At 45.6% G+C, this 18,810-nt stretch overlaps 1 protein-coding gene and 2 long non-coding RNA genes across 5 annotated transcripts in view; 2 read left to right on the top strand and 1 right to left on the bottom strand.

Moving 5' to 3' along the window:
- The first annotated feature begins 548 nt into the window (after positions 1–548).
- On the top strand, positions 549–10,681 carry LOC139758823 (uncharacterized). 2 transcript variants are annotated; one of them, XR_011714944.1, is made up of 4 exons: positions 549–4,614; positions 5,000–5,161; positions 9,131–9,310; positions 10,661–10,681. It is a non-coding gene; the product is annotated as an uncharacterized lncRNA (long non-coding RNA). The 2 variants fall into 2 exon arrangements; XR_011714943.1 differs by having other exon boundaries at positions 572–5,161.
- Positions 10,682–14,019: 3,338 nt separating this feature from the next.
- The window catches only part of LOC139758825 (uncharacterized), a 178,914-nt gene continuing 174,123 nt past the window's right edge, over positions 14,020–18,810 (top strand). Inside the window, exons 1-2 of one of the 2 annotated variants that reach the window (XR_011714946.1) lie at positions 14,020–15,211; positions 15,430–15,547. This is a non-coding gene — a long non-coding RNA (uncharacterized lncRNA). The remainder of the gene's footprint in view (positions 15,212–15,429; positions 15,548–18,810) is intronic. The other variant, XR_011714945.1, reaches the window with a different exon arrangement.
- LOC139758824 (trissin receptor-like) overlaps positions 16,770–18,810 on the bottom strand; it is a 149,329-nt gene continuing 147,288 nt past the window's right edge. Inside the window, exon 6 of the mRNA XM_071680659.1 lies at positions 16,770–18,413. Within this exon, the coding sequence (XP_071536760.1) occupies positions 17,478–18,413 (936 nt within the window). The 3' untranslated portion in view covers positions 16,770–17,477. The remainder of the gene's footprint in view (positions 18,414–18,810) is intronic.

The raw sequence follows: 18,810 nt of genomic DNA on the forward strand, positions 1-18,810 counted from the left end.
CACCCTCTTCTGCTCTCTCAACCACGCTCTTCTTATTTCCACACATCTCTCTTACCCTTACGTTACTTACTCGATCAAACCACCTCACACCACACATTGTCCTCAAACATCTCATTTCCAGCACATCCATCCTCCTGCGCACAACTCTATCCATAGCCCACGCCTCGCAACCATACAACATTGTTGGAACCACTATTCCTTCAAACATACCCATTTTTGCTTTCCGAGATAATGTTCTCAACTTCCACACATTCATCAAGGCTCCCAGAATTTTCGCCCCCTCCCCCACCCTATGATCCACTTCCGCTTCCATGGTTCCATCCGCTGCCAGATCCACTCCCAGATATCTAAAACACTTTACTTCCAGTTTTTCTCCATTCAAACTCACCTCCCAATTGACTTGACCCTCAACCCTACTGTACCTAATAACCTTGCTCTTATTCCCATTTACTCTTAACTTTCTTCTTTCACACACTTTACCATATATATATATATATATATATATATATATATATATATATATATATATATATATATATGTATGTATGTATTATGTTTATTTATTTATTTTTATTATTATACTTTGTCGCTGTTTCCCGTGTTAGCGAGGGAGCGCAAGGAAACAGACGAAAGAATGGCCCAACCCACCCACATACACATGCATATACATACACGTCCACACACACACATATATACATACCTATACATTTCAACGTATACATATATATACATACACAGACATATACATAATTCACACTTCATTCATTGCTGTCGCCAACCCGCCACACATGAAATGACACCCCCTCCTCCTGCATGCGCGCGGGGTAGTGCTAGGAAAAGACAGCAAATGCCACATTTGTTCAAACTCAGTCTCTAGCTGTCATGTATAATGCACCGAAGCCTCAGCTTCCTTTCCAAGGCCCCACAAAACTTTCCATAGTTTACCCCAGGTGCTTCACATGCCCTGGTTCAATCCACTGGCAGCACGTCAACCCCGGTATACCACATCATTCCAATTCACTCAATTCCTTGCACGCCTTTCTCCCTCCTGCATGTTCAGGCCCGGCCCGATTGCCCGAAATCTTTTTCACTCCATCCTTCCACCTCCAGTTTGGTCTCCCATTTCTCCTCGTTCCCTCCACCTCTGACACATGTATCCTCTGTCAATCTTTCCTCACTCATTCTCTCCATGTGACCAAACCATTTCAATGTTTGTAGAGATTTGTCAGCTCCAGGCCAGCTCACGCCAGTCTGAGGAATTTGAGGCCTTTTATTGTGTGGTTGGGTGTTCTTAGAATGCCCCGTGTTAACAAGCCTGCAGAATGCTCAGATCTCGCATAATTAGTAGTTGGCAACTCTCCCAGGTGATCCAGTCACCATGGACTGAGGAGTGAGGAATGTGTGAGTGCCTCATGGGACAAGCTAGAGAGAATATTTATGCCATGAGCTGCTGGATTAACAAAGGCTCTTTTTTCTATTTCATTCATTTTTCGTCCCACAGCCTCCTGCCCACACCTTAGAATGGGGCGCAAAAACCTCACCCAGCAAGAAAAGGCTGGAATTCGTACCCTGAGGGAGGCAAAAATGTTGGTAGAGATTTGTCAGCGTGCAGGGTGAGCAAGTCAGCCATATAAGGCCTCGTTGCAAAAGCCTAGAATATTCACACAAGATGAAAGTTCACCCTTGTAAATCTTTACCAGGGCATCCCAGAAAGACATCAGCAACTACTAACAACTTTTTAAAGAGGCAGTTATCAATAGATCCATGCATCACCGTAAGACAATTGAAACAAGCATATACCACCCTCCTCGGAAATGTTTAAAAAAATCACCATTCTAGAGCCAGAAACACCTGAACCTTCCTCCTCATTCCCCAACCAGGAAACCCCTACTGACTCTCAAGATTCGTGTTGCTCATCTCTGTTTAGCAAGAAACTACAAACATTTCACTGTTGATAACTGGAGAAGGAAGGGTCTTATGGAGCAATGAGCCGACTTTCCTGTGTGGTACAATGAGGTGTGGCAAGTCGAGACATCCCTCACACATGAACCCCCTTGACCCCCTGTTATGTGGAGGTGACTATTAAACATCCAGACTCGGTCATGATTTGGGGTTGCTTCAGTGTGTGAGTTAGAGCGTGGGGGACTTCACATGCTTCCTAAGAATATCACAATGAATGGAGACTGCTACATTGAAGTTCTTTGTGACCACATGATGAATTTTTACAATATCCACAGCTGCAACTTCTTTGTGCAAGACAGTGCACCATATCACAAGGCAAAAAAGGTCATGAAATGGTGGTCAGACAAGCAGCTGAACGTCCGTCAATGGCCTGGGAATTCTCCAGACCTGAATCCCATCGAGGAGCTTTGGTCTCACATGAATGTTTTAACTTAAAAAAGAGGACCACCTCTTCAGTGCCTTGCCTTCTTGCCATCAGAGAAAACTTCAAAAAAAAAAAAGGGACCACCTCTTCAGTGCCTTGCCTTCTTGCTATCAGAGAAAACTTCAAAAAAGGACCACCTCTTCAGTGCCTTGCCTTCGCCATCAGAGAAAACTTCAAAAAAGGACCACCTCTTCAGTGCCTTGCCTTCGCCATCAGAGAAAACTTCAAAAAAGGACCACCTCTTCAGTGCCTTACCTTCTTGCCATCAGAGAAAACTTCAAAAAAGGACCACCTCCTCAGTGCCTTACCTTCTTGCCATCAGAGAAAACTTCAAAAAACGGACCACCTCTTCAGTGCCTTACCTTCTTGCCATCAGAGAAAACTTCAAAAAAAGGAACACCTCTTCAGTGCCTTTCCTTTTTGCCATCAGAGACATCTGGTTGAACAATATTGACCTTGATTACTCCAGAATCATTACTGACTCCATGCCGCAATGTATACAAGCTGTTTTGAAGGCACAAGGTGGTCACACTAAGTCCTAGATAAAGAAAATGAGTTTTTTTTTTCCACCCATTCCTCAAACTTTCCGCTGGTACTGTATATTTATGGGTATAAAAAGTAACGCGAGAAAAAAAGAAAACGCTAGCACAACAAATTGTACAAAGATACAATGACAGCTCTTTAGTAGTGTCACAGCTCGTTAGTAGTGTCACAACTCGTTAGCAGTGTCACAGCTCGTTAGCAGCGTCACAGCTCGTTAGTAGTGTCACAGCTGGTTAGCACTCTCACAGCTCGTTAGTAGTGTCACAGCTCGTTAGCAGTGTCACAGCTCGTTAGCAGTGTCACAACTCGTTAGCAGTGTCCCAGCTCGTTTGTAGTGTCACAGCTCGTTAGCAGTGTCAGCTCGTTAGCAGTGTCACAGCTCGTTAGCAGTGTCCCAGCTCGTTTGTAGTGTCACAGCTCGTTAGCAGTGTCACAGCTCGTTAGCAGCGTCACAGCTCGTTAGTAGTGTCACAGCTGGTTAACACTCACAGCTCGTTAGTAGTGTCACAGCTCATTAGCAGTGTCACAGCTCGTTAGCAGTGTCACAGCTCGTTAGCAGTGTCACAGCTCGTTTGTAGTGTCACAGCTCGTTAGCAGTGTCACAGCTCGTTAGCAGTGTCCCAGCTCGTTAGCAGTGTCCCAGCTCGTTAGCAGTGTCGCAGCTCGTTAGCAGTGTCCCAGCTCGTATGTAGTGTCACAGCTCGTTAGCAGTGTCACAGCTCGTTTGTAGTGTCACAGCTCGTTAGCAGTGTCACAGCTCGTTTGTAGTGTCACAGCTCGTTAGCAGTGTCCCAGCTCGTTAGTAGTGTCACAGCTCGTTAGCAGTGTCACAGCTCGTTAGTAGTGTCACAGCTGGTTAGCACTCTAACAGCTCGTTAGTAGTGTCACAGCCCGTTAGCAGTGTCACAGCTCGTTAGTAGTGTCACAGCTGGTTAGCACTCTAACAGCTCGTTAGTAGTGTCACAGCTCGTTAGTAGTGTCGATTATGAATCAGAGTGTAACATGGGGGCCCCCATCAGCTATGATTTCAGTCATGCCCCTCATAAAGGCCGTAGGAGAGCCAGCCAAGCATATCCGTGACGACTCACCTTCCTATAGGGTAGGGAAAGGCCTAAAACATTGTAACATTAAATACCTAAATGTAACAGTAGCGGTCATGTGGCATGCACCCCCCCCCCCCCCCCATGCAATTAGTGGTGATGACTAATACATCCTAACTTCACAAGTGTGAGGGAAGAATGGGTGAATGCTGTTTGACAGCTCTTCTCGGTCTCCGGTGTGAGAAGTTGACTTAAAAGGAGCATCCCCCTGGGGATGCACGTCTTTGAAATACGCTCTTAGCTACATTGCCGTCGCGCTGCATGGGAGACCAGGCGTGTGGGAGTCCCTCCTTAGCGACGGACCACGTCCTTTCCGGTCGGGTCTGTCCGTACGTGCACGGGAGACCGGGCGTGTGGGAGTCTCCGTCCAGCGACGGACCACGTCCTTTCCGGTCGGGTCGGTCCGTCTTTCACGAGAGACTGGGCGTGTGGGAGTCTCTGTCCAGCGACGGACCACGTCCTCTCCGGTCGGGTCGGTCCGTACGTGCACGGGAGTCTGGGCGTACGGTTTTGAGGCCACTGAGGCGGCAGACATGGACGTGCAGCAGCAGAGCATATCTTCCTCCACTTTCTACAGACCAACAAGTAAGTCAGTGTGTCAGTATGTCAATGCATGAGAGTAACACTGGGGAAATGACTTTACGGTGACTCATGGCTTGGTAGCAGTCGGCCGGAGAACCACTTCCTTCTGTCCCCAGATGGAGCGTGGCGGGAAGGAGTGCTGATGGGCGTGTGTGTGCGTGTGTGTGTGTGTGTGTTGTCGCATCAGCGCCTGATGCTGGTGAGGCTTTGCTTGTATGTGTGGATTCCTAGCAGGTACTGACCGCCAACCAGACCGTACCTGAGGGTGATTAAGCTGACCCCCACCAGGCCAAACATCGGCCAGTAGTGTGGCATCATCTTTCAAAAGTTGTAAGTTTGTGGACATCCATTCGCGCCTTCCCATACAGGATCCCTTATTGTCCTCCAGATTTGTTCTCGAGAATCCTTTCAACAAGTGAAGGAAGCCTTAGCTAGACAGACCCACTTCAGGCAGACGAAGGGAACACCACCTGCAGGCTGTATTCTCTGACCGCTCTTCAGCCAGACACACTTCAGGCGGACGAAGGCAACACCACCACAAGAAAATCAGGTTGGACTTAGCTACTGCCTAGCCCCAGCTGGCAACCACTGCGGTGATTGATGCACCTCCCTTCCACATACTCTTTAGCCCATGGTCCTCCTGCAGCAGCAGCAGTAGTGATGCTAAATGCTTATACCTTCTCAGCTGGCAACGTCTTTATGTTATCTCTTGCTCGTCCATACTTACTGACGTCAAGAGGCACGATTGAACAGCGCTTGCTTGAAGGTTCTGCTGCTTGGCTTGGCCTTTGCCTGACCTACTTATGGCTTCCGTGTAGGTTAGAACGTACCAGTGAACCCAGCTCGGTCTGATGGACCAGGCAGATAAAGTCTCCCATCGGATGTTGATGTCACAAAGACGTCGCTCCACACCGAGTGCAAGCGTTCAGAGGCCTGGGGGGGGGGGGGGGGGGCACACACACACACACACACACACACCCACCCCCCCTTCTTCAGGATGGTCCTTAGGGGCACTGTATTGGTGGGTAGTGGTCTAAGGACCTGGAGTCGACTATGTCCGTGTATCATAGTCGACTCCGGTCCTAGGACCACTACCACGTCAGTACAGCCCTGAATCAACTTCTTTTTTTTTTTTTTTTCACGGTAGAGATGATGATGATGATCATGATCATCTACCACATTAATGGTTGTCTCGGATGAACCAGCGGCAGTCGACTGGTCTCCCAGTTGAGCCGCAGTCTAGGAAACAGGTTCAGCCTCTCTCTCTCTCTCTCTCTCTCTCTCTCTCTCTCTCTCTCTCTCTCTCTCTCTCTCTCTCCTGAAGCAGGGAGGAAGGAGCCGTCGTGATGCGGAGATGCTGAATGGTAGAGGCGTTTGCCCAAGCGTGAGGCAGGCACAGCCCGCATGCTTGTAGTTACGGTCAACGAGAGAGAGAGTCTCAGAGAGGCCTTTGTCCGTGCATTACCCTGCTATATGCCAAGAACAGAATATCATTCATGCTGCTCTCTCTCTCTCTCTCTCTCTCTCTCTCTCTCTCTCTCTCTCTCTCTCTCTCTCTCTGTGGCCCCGCTGTGGATGGTGGGGAAGTCCACTGTAAAGGTTGGACGGACGTGAGGCCTTGATGGGTGTGTGTGTGTGTGTGTGTGCAGAAACACCACTAAGAAAAGAATACATGATGAAACCTAACTGCTGTATATAATCATCAGTGTATCCAGTAGATCATGTCCTGCATATCTGATGTATTGCAGGTTCCCCCACCTTTAAACCACTGCTGTGACAATACCAACACATCCCCACCCTGCAGACTGTGCCCCTACCGTATCATCTGCTCCGTTTTCCATTGGAACGTTTTGCCCTGTCGCTAAGCTTGACCATTGGAACGTTTTGCCCTGTCGCTAAGCTTGACCGTTGGAACGTTTTGCCCTGTCGCTAAGCTTGACCATTGGAACGTTTTGCCCTGTCGCTAAGCTTGACCATTGGAACGTTTTGCCCTGTCGCTAAGCTTGACCATTGGAACGTTTTGCCCTGTCGCTAAGCTTGACCATTGGAACGTTTTGCCCTGTCGCTAAGCTTGACCATTGGAACGTTTTGCCCTGTCGCTAAGCTTGACCATTGGAACGTTTTGCCCTGTCGCTAAGCTTGACCATTGGAACGTTTTGCCCTGTCGTTAAGCTTGACCATTGGAACGTTTTGCCCTGTCGTTAAGCTTGACCATTGGAACGTTTTGCCCTGTCGCTAAGCTTGACCATTGGAACGTTTTGCCCTGTCGTTAAGCTTGACCATTGGAACGTTTTGCCTTGTCGCTAAACTTGACCATTGGAACGTTTTTCCCTGTCGTTAAGCTTGACCATTGGAACGTTTTGCCCTGTCGCTAAGCTTGACCATTTGAACTGTCGCTAAGCTTGATATCTTGTGATTTGATTAATCTTAGTACTCCGTGTATGGACCTTTTTTTCTCTCCTGAAGGGAAGAGGGACCTGTTAGTCCTTATGGGCCCATCTATCGTCCTCTATGTCTTCTATCCACTGGGCGCTATATACTTGCCTCCGCCTACCACCCATAACCAGTGTTTACCTCCATAACCAATTTATAGCGAGTGTTCTTGGTTTGATTTATTGGGGTGGTAAAACTTTGAGAGAGGGCAGAGGGAACACGGTAGAGATCAGTGCTTTTATTTGATGGGTTACACAAGGTGAGGTAGCAGGGGGCAACGGCCTACTGGAGGTGCAGGATTATGGTGAGGAAGAGGTTAAGTAAGGTAGGTCGAGCAATACGAGACGGGCGTGGCAGGGGTCCTGTGATGATGGTGATGGTAGGGAGCGTCAGATGAAGCAGGAGCATGTGGAAGAAGTTCGTGGCTGCCAAGTCAACATGGAGCTCATGTGGTAACTGTAGGAGGAGGAGGGTGTGGCCTGTATCGCGGCTCCTGGAGTGTGTACTGCAGCTGCCGGTAAGTGCTTGGGTTGCAGGAGGCACCTGAAGAGGCGCCAGGGGTGCGGGAGTGCCGCGGGCGTGGCCGTAGGTCCCTCGTTAGTACAGCTGCTGCTACCGATGGGCGGAGGCGACGTCCCATGCGATCCTGCCGAAGATGGACGTCTGAGATAAGACATCACAATAAAACCTGCCAGGAAGAGAAAATGTCAGGAGTCACACTGGGACATCTACCAACGGAGATGTCTAAGGGCGGCATGAGACTGGAGTTACGTCGCCAAGAATTCAGGTCCCGGTGTGGTACACTCGCCTATTGATGAGTCAACTGCCTGACTGATTTGCTGCGTTATTTGTTGGTGATTAACGTACCGCAGTACGACACGGGTCCTCCCCTGTAAGGGTCCTGCTACTAGGCGGTCCATTCACTTGCTGCGGTGATACCTGGGTATTAAAGAAGCGACGAGGTCAGGTCTGTGAGGGGTGGCTTTTCCCAAGAGGGAATTAGGAGGACTGAAGCCGAAGGTCGCAAGCTGATGGACTGGAGTTTGAGTCCGCAAAAGCGGTTACCGCCGACTTGGAGTGTGGGTGTCAGGGATTGATACCGCAGGTGCAGATGTGAAGGAGGGGCCACCGAATACATTTTTCGAGGATTATTAGGTTAAGTGAGGTCACAGGCTGGTAACCTCCAACTCAGTGAAGGGGACAATGATGGGGTTACAGTAGCGGGCGCTACATTGTCATTGTGATGGTTTGTCCAAACATATTTCAATAAAGATTTTACACATGAAAAACAAGTAATAATTCAGGAGAAAGACACCAATGCTCTGTTATCACACATCAGAAGCTGTGACCATTCGATCACATGCAACGATAGTCCGACTGTTGCTTTGGCGTTAGACAAAGAGTGTGACTTGGCATTTTGGTGTGATAGACGCATCCTTGGGCGTGACTGCTTATGTATTAGAAAGGACGCAGGACCACTCATCAAACATAACGCTCCTCTGGCATTTAGACAATTGTTCATGCATTAGTCGCACTGAAAAGTGACGAGTGTTCACGCTGGGTGATGTAGGTGGTGGGTGTGTGGGTGGGTTGGGGGTGAGAGTGACAGTATAGACAAACAAACCAAGCGTAGTGGTACGTGTGGCACTGTGTAGCCGGTAGACACGTACGCTACCAACAAAGAGTAAGTTACCCAACACCAATTAATGGTTGTAATGTTAAACAAATAGGATTACTGCTGACTTGCATTTCCCCAGTTATGTATTCAATGTGTTTGGCTGTTGGGTATTTCCCTCTGACATCTAGACATTTCCCATCTCCTGTCCTTATACCACTGGACATTTGAAAACATGTCGTAAGATCTAAGCTAAATGAACAGCCATGCTTGCTTGAACCAAGTGTTTACACCATCTGATGTCATGTCCGCCAAGTGAATTTCGTATAATTTATTTATTTCCAGAACTTTTCGTCTTTTGGAATTTACGCGTCTATTTTCCGGTACTTGGCAATAATTGTGTTTCACAAAAAAATGAAGTATCCAATAAGAATGTAAGCCACGGACCTTGAAAATGTTCATACATTACAGCGACATGTGGCAACGAACAAACAGCGACGGGTCCTATTCGTCCACCGAATCTAAAGCCACTACCAACACCACCACCACAACAACGGTTGAAACTTGCCATTCAAAGCATTTTCCCACATCCACTTCACTTCACGAGGAGACACGTGTAACCAGCGGTGAAGCTACCTCTGTATTTGAAAGGTTTGTAACTCCTGATTTATCTTTAATGTTATTAAATGTGTATTGTGCAGCAGGAATTCAGGAGAGAGTGCTGGGGCGATTTTTTACGCAGTTCCTAAAATTTTTTTTTATAGGTTATGATTGTCCAGTTGGGCTTTTGATATGTAATAGAATGATCAAAATGCAAGTATGTAAGTGCTTAATGTGAAATTAGAGTTACTGAAGCAGCTGCAGTAAATTCCACGAAAGAAAGAAACAAGAACTAGATAGTGTATGACGCAGAGCAAGGGAAGTGGCCCTCCCGGACACCGCCCGCCGATAGTGCCTATCGGAGCACAGTAAGGTACGACACTGGTTACTGGCGGACATGGACTAGGTGCAAAAAGCTGTGGTGGTGCAGATGCCATACAAATGGTATTGAAAATGTAGGATTACATTACATTTGACTGAGAGAGAGAGAGAGAGAGAGAGAGAGAGAGAGAGAGAGAGATGGGGGATACTACTGCAGCAGTTGTCGAATTTTTTTTTTTTTCGTTTGGAGAAAATTTGCCATTTTATAGTGGATTCAGAATGCTTTGGGTCGCACTTTAGGTCATTGATATATTCAGATATTCATTGGTGAGGTTTGCATGTTCAGTGGTGTCCTGGCATCAAGTGGGCTCGTAAAACATTGTCAGTAGGCTTCACCATGGTTCTCACAATCCATCTGCTCTGATGTCAGTAGACAGCAGCCATCCCGCCTCAATATATATTGTGCAATAAAGCACAAGTTTTTTTGTTTTTTTGTTTAACACATTGTCTGACACATATATCCTCTTGGTCAATCTTTCCTCACTCATTCTCTCCATGTGACCAAACCATTTCAAAACACCCTCTTCTGCTCTCTCAACCACACTTTTTATTGCCACACATCTCTCTTACCCTTTCATATATATATATATATATATATATATATATATATATATATATATAGGTTAAGAACATATATACAAGGTTAAGAGATGGGGCAAAACGAGTGTAAAATCTCCTCCCGTAACACACACACACACACACACACACACACACAGTCTTTATTTACAGGATGGGCAATATTATGGAAGGTCCTCGATCCCAAAGGATATAAAGTGCAATTGTCTTTTTTATTCAAGCAAGTTCAGTGGGCAAATATTGAAATGACACAACGTAGCTTCTGGGAGTCGCCCCTCCCGAGGTATCCCCCAGTTATCAGTGATATAAGAATACTATAACTCCACAGAGAACACAGCGCAGAGGTAGAACACCACAGAACTAGTGGCTGAGTGCAAAGTTAGCCGGTTCTTGGGGCGTTTCGCTGTGCAACAAGCTGAGGGTCATTTTTTTTTCTCTCTCTAGGCGATGCCTACACAACCACACTGATTTTTTATTACACAAGCCGTGATTGCCTCTCATTTCTGATCAGCCACTCTCAGAAAGCTGACTCTCCATGTTCAACTGCACTCACTGCGCTCGGTCAAACCTATCTTGCCCTGGCTACGCTCTATGGTAATCGTTGAGTTGAACTCATGCATGACGTCACTCATTACCATCTTTTGCATCTACAGTTCTCTCTCTCTCTCTCTCTCTCTCTCTCTCTCTCTTCTCTCATTCTCTCTCCTCTCTCAGAACCTCTCTCTCTCCTCCCCCCTCTGCTACTCTACTCTCTCGCTTCTCTCTCTTCCATCTCCTGCTCATTCTCCTCCATATATTCTTAGAAACCACTTCTAACTAAGATCTTCATGCCGTAGCTCTTATCTTCTCGCATTCAAAAGTTTACTACCTTCAGCAAGATCTTGGTCCATGCAGGACTTACTGTAACTAAGATAACTGTTTATGTCACATTTCTCTACAGCTTATCTTAATTTATATGCTTCAGAACTACACAGCTTTGCAGTTTCTACCCAATCAGACACGTTAAAGCTGAGCATTTGAACTATTGCAAGGAATTATAAAGTAGGATCAAATTAGATTTGAAGGCTAGACAGAATGATGTATATTGCATCTGTTTTGCATTGAAAGTAGTAAATCTTGAATGACAAGGGTTTACAAGATTGAGGCATATTAGTAGGATGTACTTGAGCATAAAGTATGTTGAATTGTTAAGCACGAATTTAAGAGCAGTGGCTTGCATAGTTCACCAACAGTATGAAGTTTAACTAGAATGCACAAACCTTTGATTTACTAACGTTCCCAATAGAGGGTTGAAGTAAAAATGGACTGATGTGCTATGGAAGGGATAATTGTAACAATCTAAAAAGGAATGATCATGTAATGTACCCAAGTAGGCATCTTTACTCAACCTTTGTCATGTACTTTTTTTTTTTATGGCGTTTGATTGTCCTATAATGTGTTTCTGCTCGGGGCCACTAAAGCTTGTGCTGGACATTGGGTTAGGGTGTAGATCACGGTAGAACTCCATGATAGATGCAATCTATGAGTAAGTGGACTAATTTTATACCTGTTGTTTCCTTATTGTAAGATGGGGCTCATTCCCGTTTTCTCTCTGTGTCCATAAGGATGTTTTAGGAAATCACAACAGCTTTTGCTTCCCGCTGAAAAAATATAAGTAACATTTAAGAAACGGCTGTTGTCTGTGTACGACACCTGATCGGCATAGGTGGTTGAACTTGTGCTACCCGAAATTCTTGATAAAGCACTCACACACACACACACACACTTTAGATATGTTTCTCAGAATTATCCCGGCTTTTGCTTGAGGATCATGTCAGTAGTCGAATAAATTTAGCCTTGTAAACCAACAGTATTGATCATTATGGAACGGAACCCTACAGACTCATTACCCGAATGATCTTCGGAATCTGAGCGTAAAATCGTCTTCTGACAATGTACATGTGAACAGACCTCACTGCACGTCGTCATTTTCGGGAAGCAATAGAATAATGGAGGGAGGGCGGGCGGATGGGTGGGTCTCCTTGTCTCTTCAACAGAATGTACTTCGTCTACAAAACAGCGGATACGTACTCTAGAACACCACCTCTTCTCGACGAAAAGAAGAAAAAAAAAAAAAAAAGCGCCAGTAACATTAACAATAGTGTGTTAACAGCAAAGATGGCATATATTCTCCTGTCGCTTTCAAATCTATACCACAAATTGGCGGTCTATATCTCACTGAAAGAAGATCGTTTTATACACATTTTGCAGATTTTTATGTATTTGACCCATAAACCTTTTAAGAGCCACTGTACACACATATAAGCTTCTTGCCTCAGCCGGTAGGTGGCATGGGAGAATATTATGAAAAAGTCTCGCATTCCCACCTCTTTACTTCTCACCTCTGCCGCTCCCACCGAGACCATTCAAATTCAAGAAGTACACGAAAGACAGTGTGTCACGAGAGGTAAGTTCTCAGTTAGAGACAATGTCTCTCTCTCTCAAGACCGAGGTACGTTTGCACATGAATGATACACATACACAAATCGCTCTTTCTCTCAAGTAAGATGCTTGTACAGAATAGCAGACGAAATGTAAATATGAAAGAACCCCAAATAAAGGATTAAAGACAAAAATAACTGAAACCAAACTTTATTAACACCAACACAACATTCAGAAAACACCTTCCACTCACTTTACCAAATCACATACGTACATACGTATGTTTGGATGTGCACATGGCTAACTATGCCTGATTGCAATTTTTTTTCTTTTCCGGTGCACAATACATACATAAGAAAACCTTCAAAACATATCTTGAACATTAGTTACAAGCTGAGCAGAACAATATTTTGAGCATTTCTTACAGTGCTATACCCATTAGTGTTAAGTGTATGTAGAGATGTACGCTAAGTTTGCAATGATATCGAGTTGGACGCGGCCTGCATCCGACAGGTTTAAGGGTATAGGCGATTTTCTACTGGGAAATACGGATGAAAACAGGTAAAATGTAAGAAGTAATATCAAGACGTCAAAAAAACATACATTGAGCAAAGTTGTTCTGTTATCATTGAACAAATAACATTTCTCCCCAGTTTACGTAGACAGGAGTCAGCCTAGCTTAAAAAGGTTACTTCACTTGGTAGCGGTGAATGTACTGATGCCACACAATCTCATATACAAACCTTGTGGACAAGAACAAGCCCCAGTGATGACCACACTTCCCTCGTGTTCAAATCCTAATTGTACAATTTACCGTAGGTCAAGCGAACACGCTCTAGCTGGGCAAACAGGGTCATATATATATATATATATATATATATATATATATATATATATATATATATATATATATATATATATATATATATATGTATATATATTTTTTCTCATATATATTCGCGTTATACGCGTTAGCGAGGTAGCGTTAAGAACAGAGGAGTGAGCCTTTTATCGGGTATATCCTCACTTGGCCCACCTCTCCGTGTATGTATATGAGTGAATGGGCGTTTCTTCGTATGTTCTCTGGCGCTACCTCGGTTACGCGAGAAACAGGGATTAAGTATAATATATTTATTTTTATTCATTATACTTAACCGCAGTCTCCCGCGTTAGCGAGGTAGCGCAAGGAAAGACGAGGAATATGGCTCAGCCCACCCGCATACACATGTATATACATAAACGCCCACACACACACATATGCTTACATATACATATTAACTTATACATACACAGACATATACACATGTTCATATCCATACTTATTACCCTCATATATATATATATATATATATATATATATATATATATATATATATATATATATATATATATATATATACGCGCGCGCGTGCACACACAGATTTAGCATCAAGCCACTTCGCGCCAACGTATCCTCCAGTGGTTGCTAATTGTGACACATTGTACAACAATGACTTAACTGCGAAAGCTCTCTTGTAACTACGGTTAATCAGTACTGCTTTACACAACCTTTGTTCTTGATCAATTCATATGCACACGTAAACCAAAGGACGTACAAGGAAGCTTCTGTGAAAAAAGCAGAAACTCGAAGCGAAATCATTCAAGGAATCTTTATAGAGAGCCAGATACATAGTGAGAGGGTGGTCTTTTGAGTTGTGCTAGTACCCAAAAGTTGTTTAAGACCTCTTGTTTTTGGATGTACTTTGCCGCTGGCTGCTTAAATAAACCTGACAGTTGATATTTGTAAAGCTCAAACAAGTAACCAATCACTTGGCAAGTGAATTTCATGCCATTAACCAGAATCGTTGATAGCAGTTTGAAGTAGTCATAAATTTTTTTTTGCGTTTCTGTTTATTTTACTCCAACGTACTTCACATCCCGCGTTGCAGTTGACAGAAGGAAAAAGGTTAATAAATGATAATGTTTACAGCAGAGTTGGCTGTTGATACGGAAACCTTTGACACTTTTTTTTTTTTTTTTTAGATAGACCCGGTCACAAAAAGAAAAGATTAATAGTTTAAGTAGGTTAAAATATAATGAAACACTTTTAGAAAACCCATATTCTCTTCCATTATTTGTATTTTTGTCGTCAGGTGGGTGGAAACGTTATACAGACATTTCAGATGGATGATGGATACTGACAGCGTCGCATCACCGAAAACCATAGTCAAGGCAATGCAATGGCAAGGCAACATTGATTGATGCCTGCCATGACTTGCTGCGGAATACAGGAACAATGGTCTCCACTACCGTCACTAGGTTCCCTTTTGAAGAGCCGTTGCTATAGGATTTATCGTCAATATTCAGAAATATAAGCATAGAAAATTTATCTTTGCTTTAAAAGTATGTGATGCCAATTATTTTCTACACCTAGAAATGTAACATGAACGAAAAACCGTAAGAGAGAAATAGTTTTCAAGAGTATCGTGTGTTGGCTGGATTCGGCGTTTGTTTACCTGCTGTGCCAGTCTCCCAGAGGGATCCACTTCGCTTGCCCATTTAAATGAAAAGAAACATCTTTGTCATATTTTTAAGGTAAGTTCTAGTGTTCTTATATATCATATAGATATAGATATATATATGTATGTAAGTAAATTTTCAATTTCGAGACATTGAATGGACAGAGCGGAAAATATAGTTAAGCAGTTTTCATGGAAGAATAAACTTTCAACTGCTTATACTGGTAAAGCTTAATTATTATTTGCAACGCAAGAGGGTTACCCAACTGACGGCAGTGGACACAATCTTTCCAGCTTTCCATCGCAAAGTCACGTCGTGAACCAATGAGGGTCGCCTTGCCATAACGATGATGTCCATCGTCTGTGTCATCGTCTATGAATATGATCCACAGATGACATTTCCGCAGATTCGGTAAGTACTAAAGTTTATTGACAGCTTAAATCTATACGTATATATTTGAATTTATTGTGTCAGTTATGTAAGGGGAATGCAGTGACGCCTTCATCGCGTAGCTGTTTTGACTTTATCTTACTACAGTAAACAGAAAAATGAGAGTCGGTATAGGACCGAAGATAACAGAAAACGTGTGGGATCACATATGGCAAACTTAGGTGAAACATGGAAGTAAAAGCAAGATCTCTGTGGTCATTTCCCATCAGGTTCACACAACCAGCAGATAGCATTTTACAGAACATAACTGTGCAACATGGAGGGGAAAAGTAAAATCGTTATGAAGTGAAATAGCATAGGTATTGTCTCAAAGCCTTTGTTTACAGGGGAACATAAATGCTGACAATTGAACGGAAATTTCGTGTTATTTGATAACTAATTGTGTTGGTTTTACGCCCTTGTTGTGCCGTCTTTTAACCTTGTATATCATGTACCACGTCTTTGCTCATATATATATATATATATATATATATATATATATATATATATATATATATATATTTTTTTTTTTTTGGGGGGGGGGGGGGGGAAGGATTACAATTTTGCGCGTGATCAAGATATTCCTATGAGTCCACGGGGAAAATGAAGCACGAAAAGTTCCCAAGTGCACTTTCTTGTAATAATCACATCATCAGGGGAGACACAAGAGAGGAATATAACAGTCAGTTGATATACATCGAAGAGACGAAGCTAGGACGCCATTTGGTAAACATGTGATTGTCCAAAACATGGGTTTGGGGTTAGAGCTTATTACTCCCTCGTTGCGGGGTAGTAAACTACTTGAAAAAGTAAACTCGGTCCGTTTACGGTGTTCTTATGTTGTACTGTTCCCAGGTGTTTGCTTCACTGCACTCAGGCGTCTCGAAGCATTCCACACCCTTCCATCTGATAACATGACCGTGCAGTGAAGAATGCGGCGAGGAACCTGTCACAGGTTCTGCCCGATTTTCATGCGACAGTCTTGACCTATTTTGAAAAGCGTCCATGTCCTAGTTGATCAATAATGGGGGATGGGTACCACCACTATTTATTGATACTGCAATTCCCTTCCCCCCCCCCCCCCTCTCACACCCTTGGTGCTTTGTTCATCCTTCGAATAAATCAACACAAGCCACACACACACACACACACACACAGAAACGTATACCGTAAGTATGATAATAACATCAAAGAAGAAAGCAAATTTTACTTCACATTTAATCATTTATATATATGTCTGAGTTAGTCCGTTCATCACAGTGCCTCTTGACCCAGCTAGAGTTTAACTCGGACGCTCACTGCAGTAGGTGTAGTGTGGTGGCCTCATAGCAGTTGTGTGGTAGCCTTACAGTGGATGTAGTGTGGTGGCCTCACAGTGGGTGTAGTGTGGTGGCCTCACAGTGGGTGTAGTGTGGTGGCCTCATAGCAGTAGTGTGGTAGCCTCATAGTGGATGTAGTGTGGTGGCCTCACAGTGGGTGTAGTGTGGTGGCCTCATAGCAGTAGTGTGGTAGCCTCGCAGTGGATGTAGTGTGGTGACCTCACAGTGGGTGTAGTGTGGTGGCCTCATAGCAGTAGTGTGGTAGCCTCACAGTGGATGTAGTGTGGTGGCCTCACAGTGAGTAGTGTGGTGGCCTCATAGTATGTGTAGTGTGGTGGCTTCACAGTGGGTGTAGTGCGGTAGCTTCACAAAGGATGTAGTGTCGTGGCCTCACAGTGGATGTAGAGTGTCGTGGCGTCACAGGCGGTGTAGTATGGTGGCCTCGCAGTCGGTGGAGTGTGGTGGCGCACAGTAGGTCTAGCATGGTGGCCTCACAGTAGGTCTAACGTGGTGGCCTCACAGTAGGTCTAGGGTGGTGGCCTCACAGTAGGTCTAACGTGGTGGCCTCACAGTTAGTGCCGTGTGCGGTGGCCTCATACAAGGTGGGTGACAACCTTGTCGCGGCCACTGAGCCTGGCGACGACCGTGGGTCTTGGTGGCCGCGGGCGACGCGTTTGCCAGAGGCGGCAGGTCAGGAGGTCCCTGGACGAGGTGCGAAACTTGCGGCTCATGAAGGTGTAGAGGATAGGGTTGACGGCCGAGTTGGCGTACATGAGCAGGAAGGTGACGGGCGTCAGGATGTACGAGGCGTCCGAGTTATGGTCGTAGCTGGTCCAGAAGTACTGGAGCATCTTACGTGTGTGGAAGGGGAGGGAGCAAGCGGCGAAGCTGACCACCACCACCACCAGCATGTTGATGACCTTCCGCCGTGCGCGGAGCACCAGCGGTGACTGATGCAAGTGCACCGTGCGGCGCGTCACCCTTGGCGAGGCCCTTCGCTGGCCCCGAGCCGACGCTCCGTCCACCCGAGAGTGACCCCGCGGGGTGAGCGGGATTATGTCCGGGGCGGAGTGGTTGATTCGCGACCCCTCGTCCCTCATGGACGCCATGGAGACATAGGTGGACATGATAGACTTGACGGAGCCTCGGGTGACGTGGGTCATCTGATCACCACCCCTCCCTTGACTCCCGCCGGGCGGGACACCACCACGAGTTACCTCCGCCCCAGCACCCGCCCCGCCACCGCTACTGGAGGTGGAGCTGACGGAGGCAGTGTGCTGCGTCTTGAAGGTGCCGTACTCTGCCGCCGTGGCTGCCGTGCTGGAGTTGGGCGAGTCTGAGGTGGAGAGGAGCCGGCCCGAGCGCCAGAGGGTGTGGGCGATGCGGGCGTACAGAAGGGAAAGGAGCGCCAGGGGCAGGAGGTAGAGCAGCGTCAAGCTCACCACGTCCCAGATGCGGGTGTCGAACCGGTCCCGACGAAGCATACACATAGCCTCAGTGCCGCCGCCCCCAACAGGGTACTCCTGTACCTGTGGCATGAGAGCATCATTAGGTTACACACACACACACACACACACACAAACACATACATACATACATGCATAAGAAAACATCCTACATTATGGTCATAGGAGGAATGGAACCCCCTTGTGGCTATGGTACAGCTGATCATGGGAGGAATGGAACCCCCTTGTGGCTATGGTACAGCTGATCATGGGAGGAATGGAACCCGCTTGTGGCTATGGTACAGCTGAGTATGGGAGGAATGGAACCCCCTTGTGGCTATGGTACAGCTGATCATGGGAGGAATGGAACCCCCTTGTGGCTATGGTACAGCTGATCATGGGAGGAATGGAACCTTCTGTGGCTATGGTACAGCTGATCATGGGAGGAATGGAACCCGCTTGTGGCTATGGTACAGCTGAT

The sequence above is a fragment of the Panulirus ornatus genome, chromosome 31 (genome assembly GCF_036320965.1).
Source record: "Panulirus ornatus isolate Po-2019 chromosome 31, ASM3632096v1, whole genome shotgun sequence".
Lineage (NCBI taxonomy): Eukaryota > Metazoa > Arthropoda > Malacostraca > Decapoda > Palinuridae > Panulirus > Panulirus ornatus.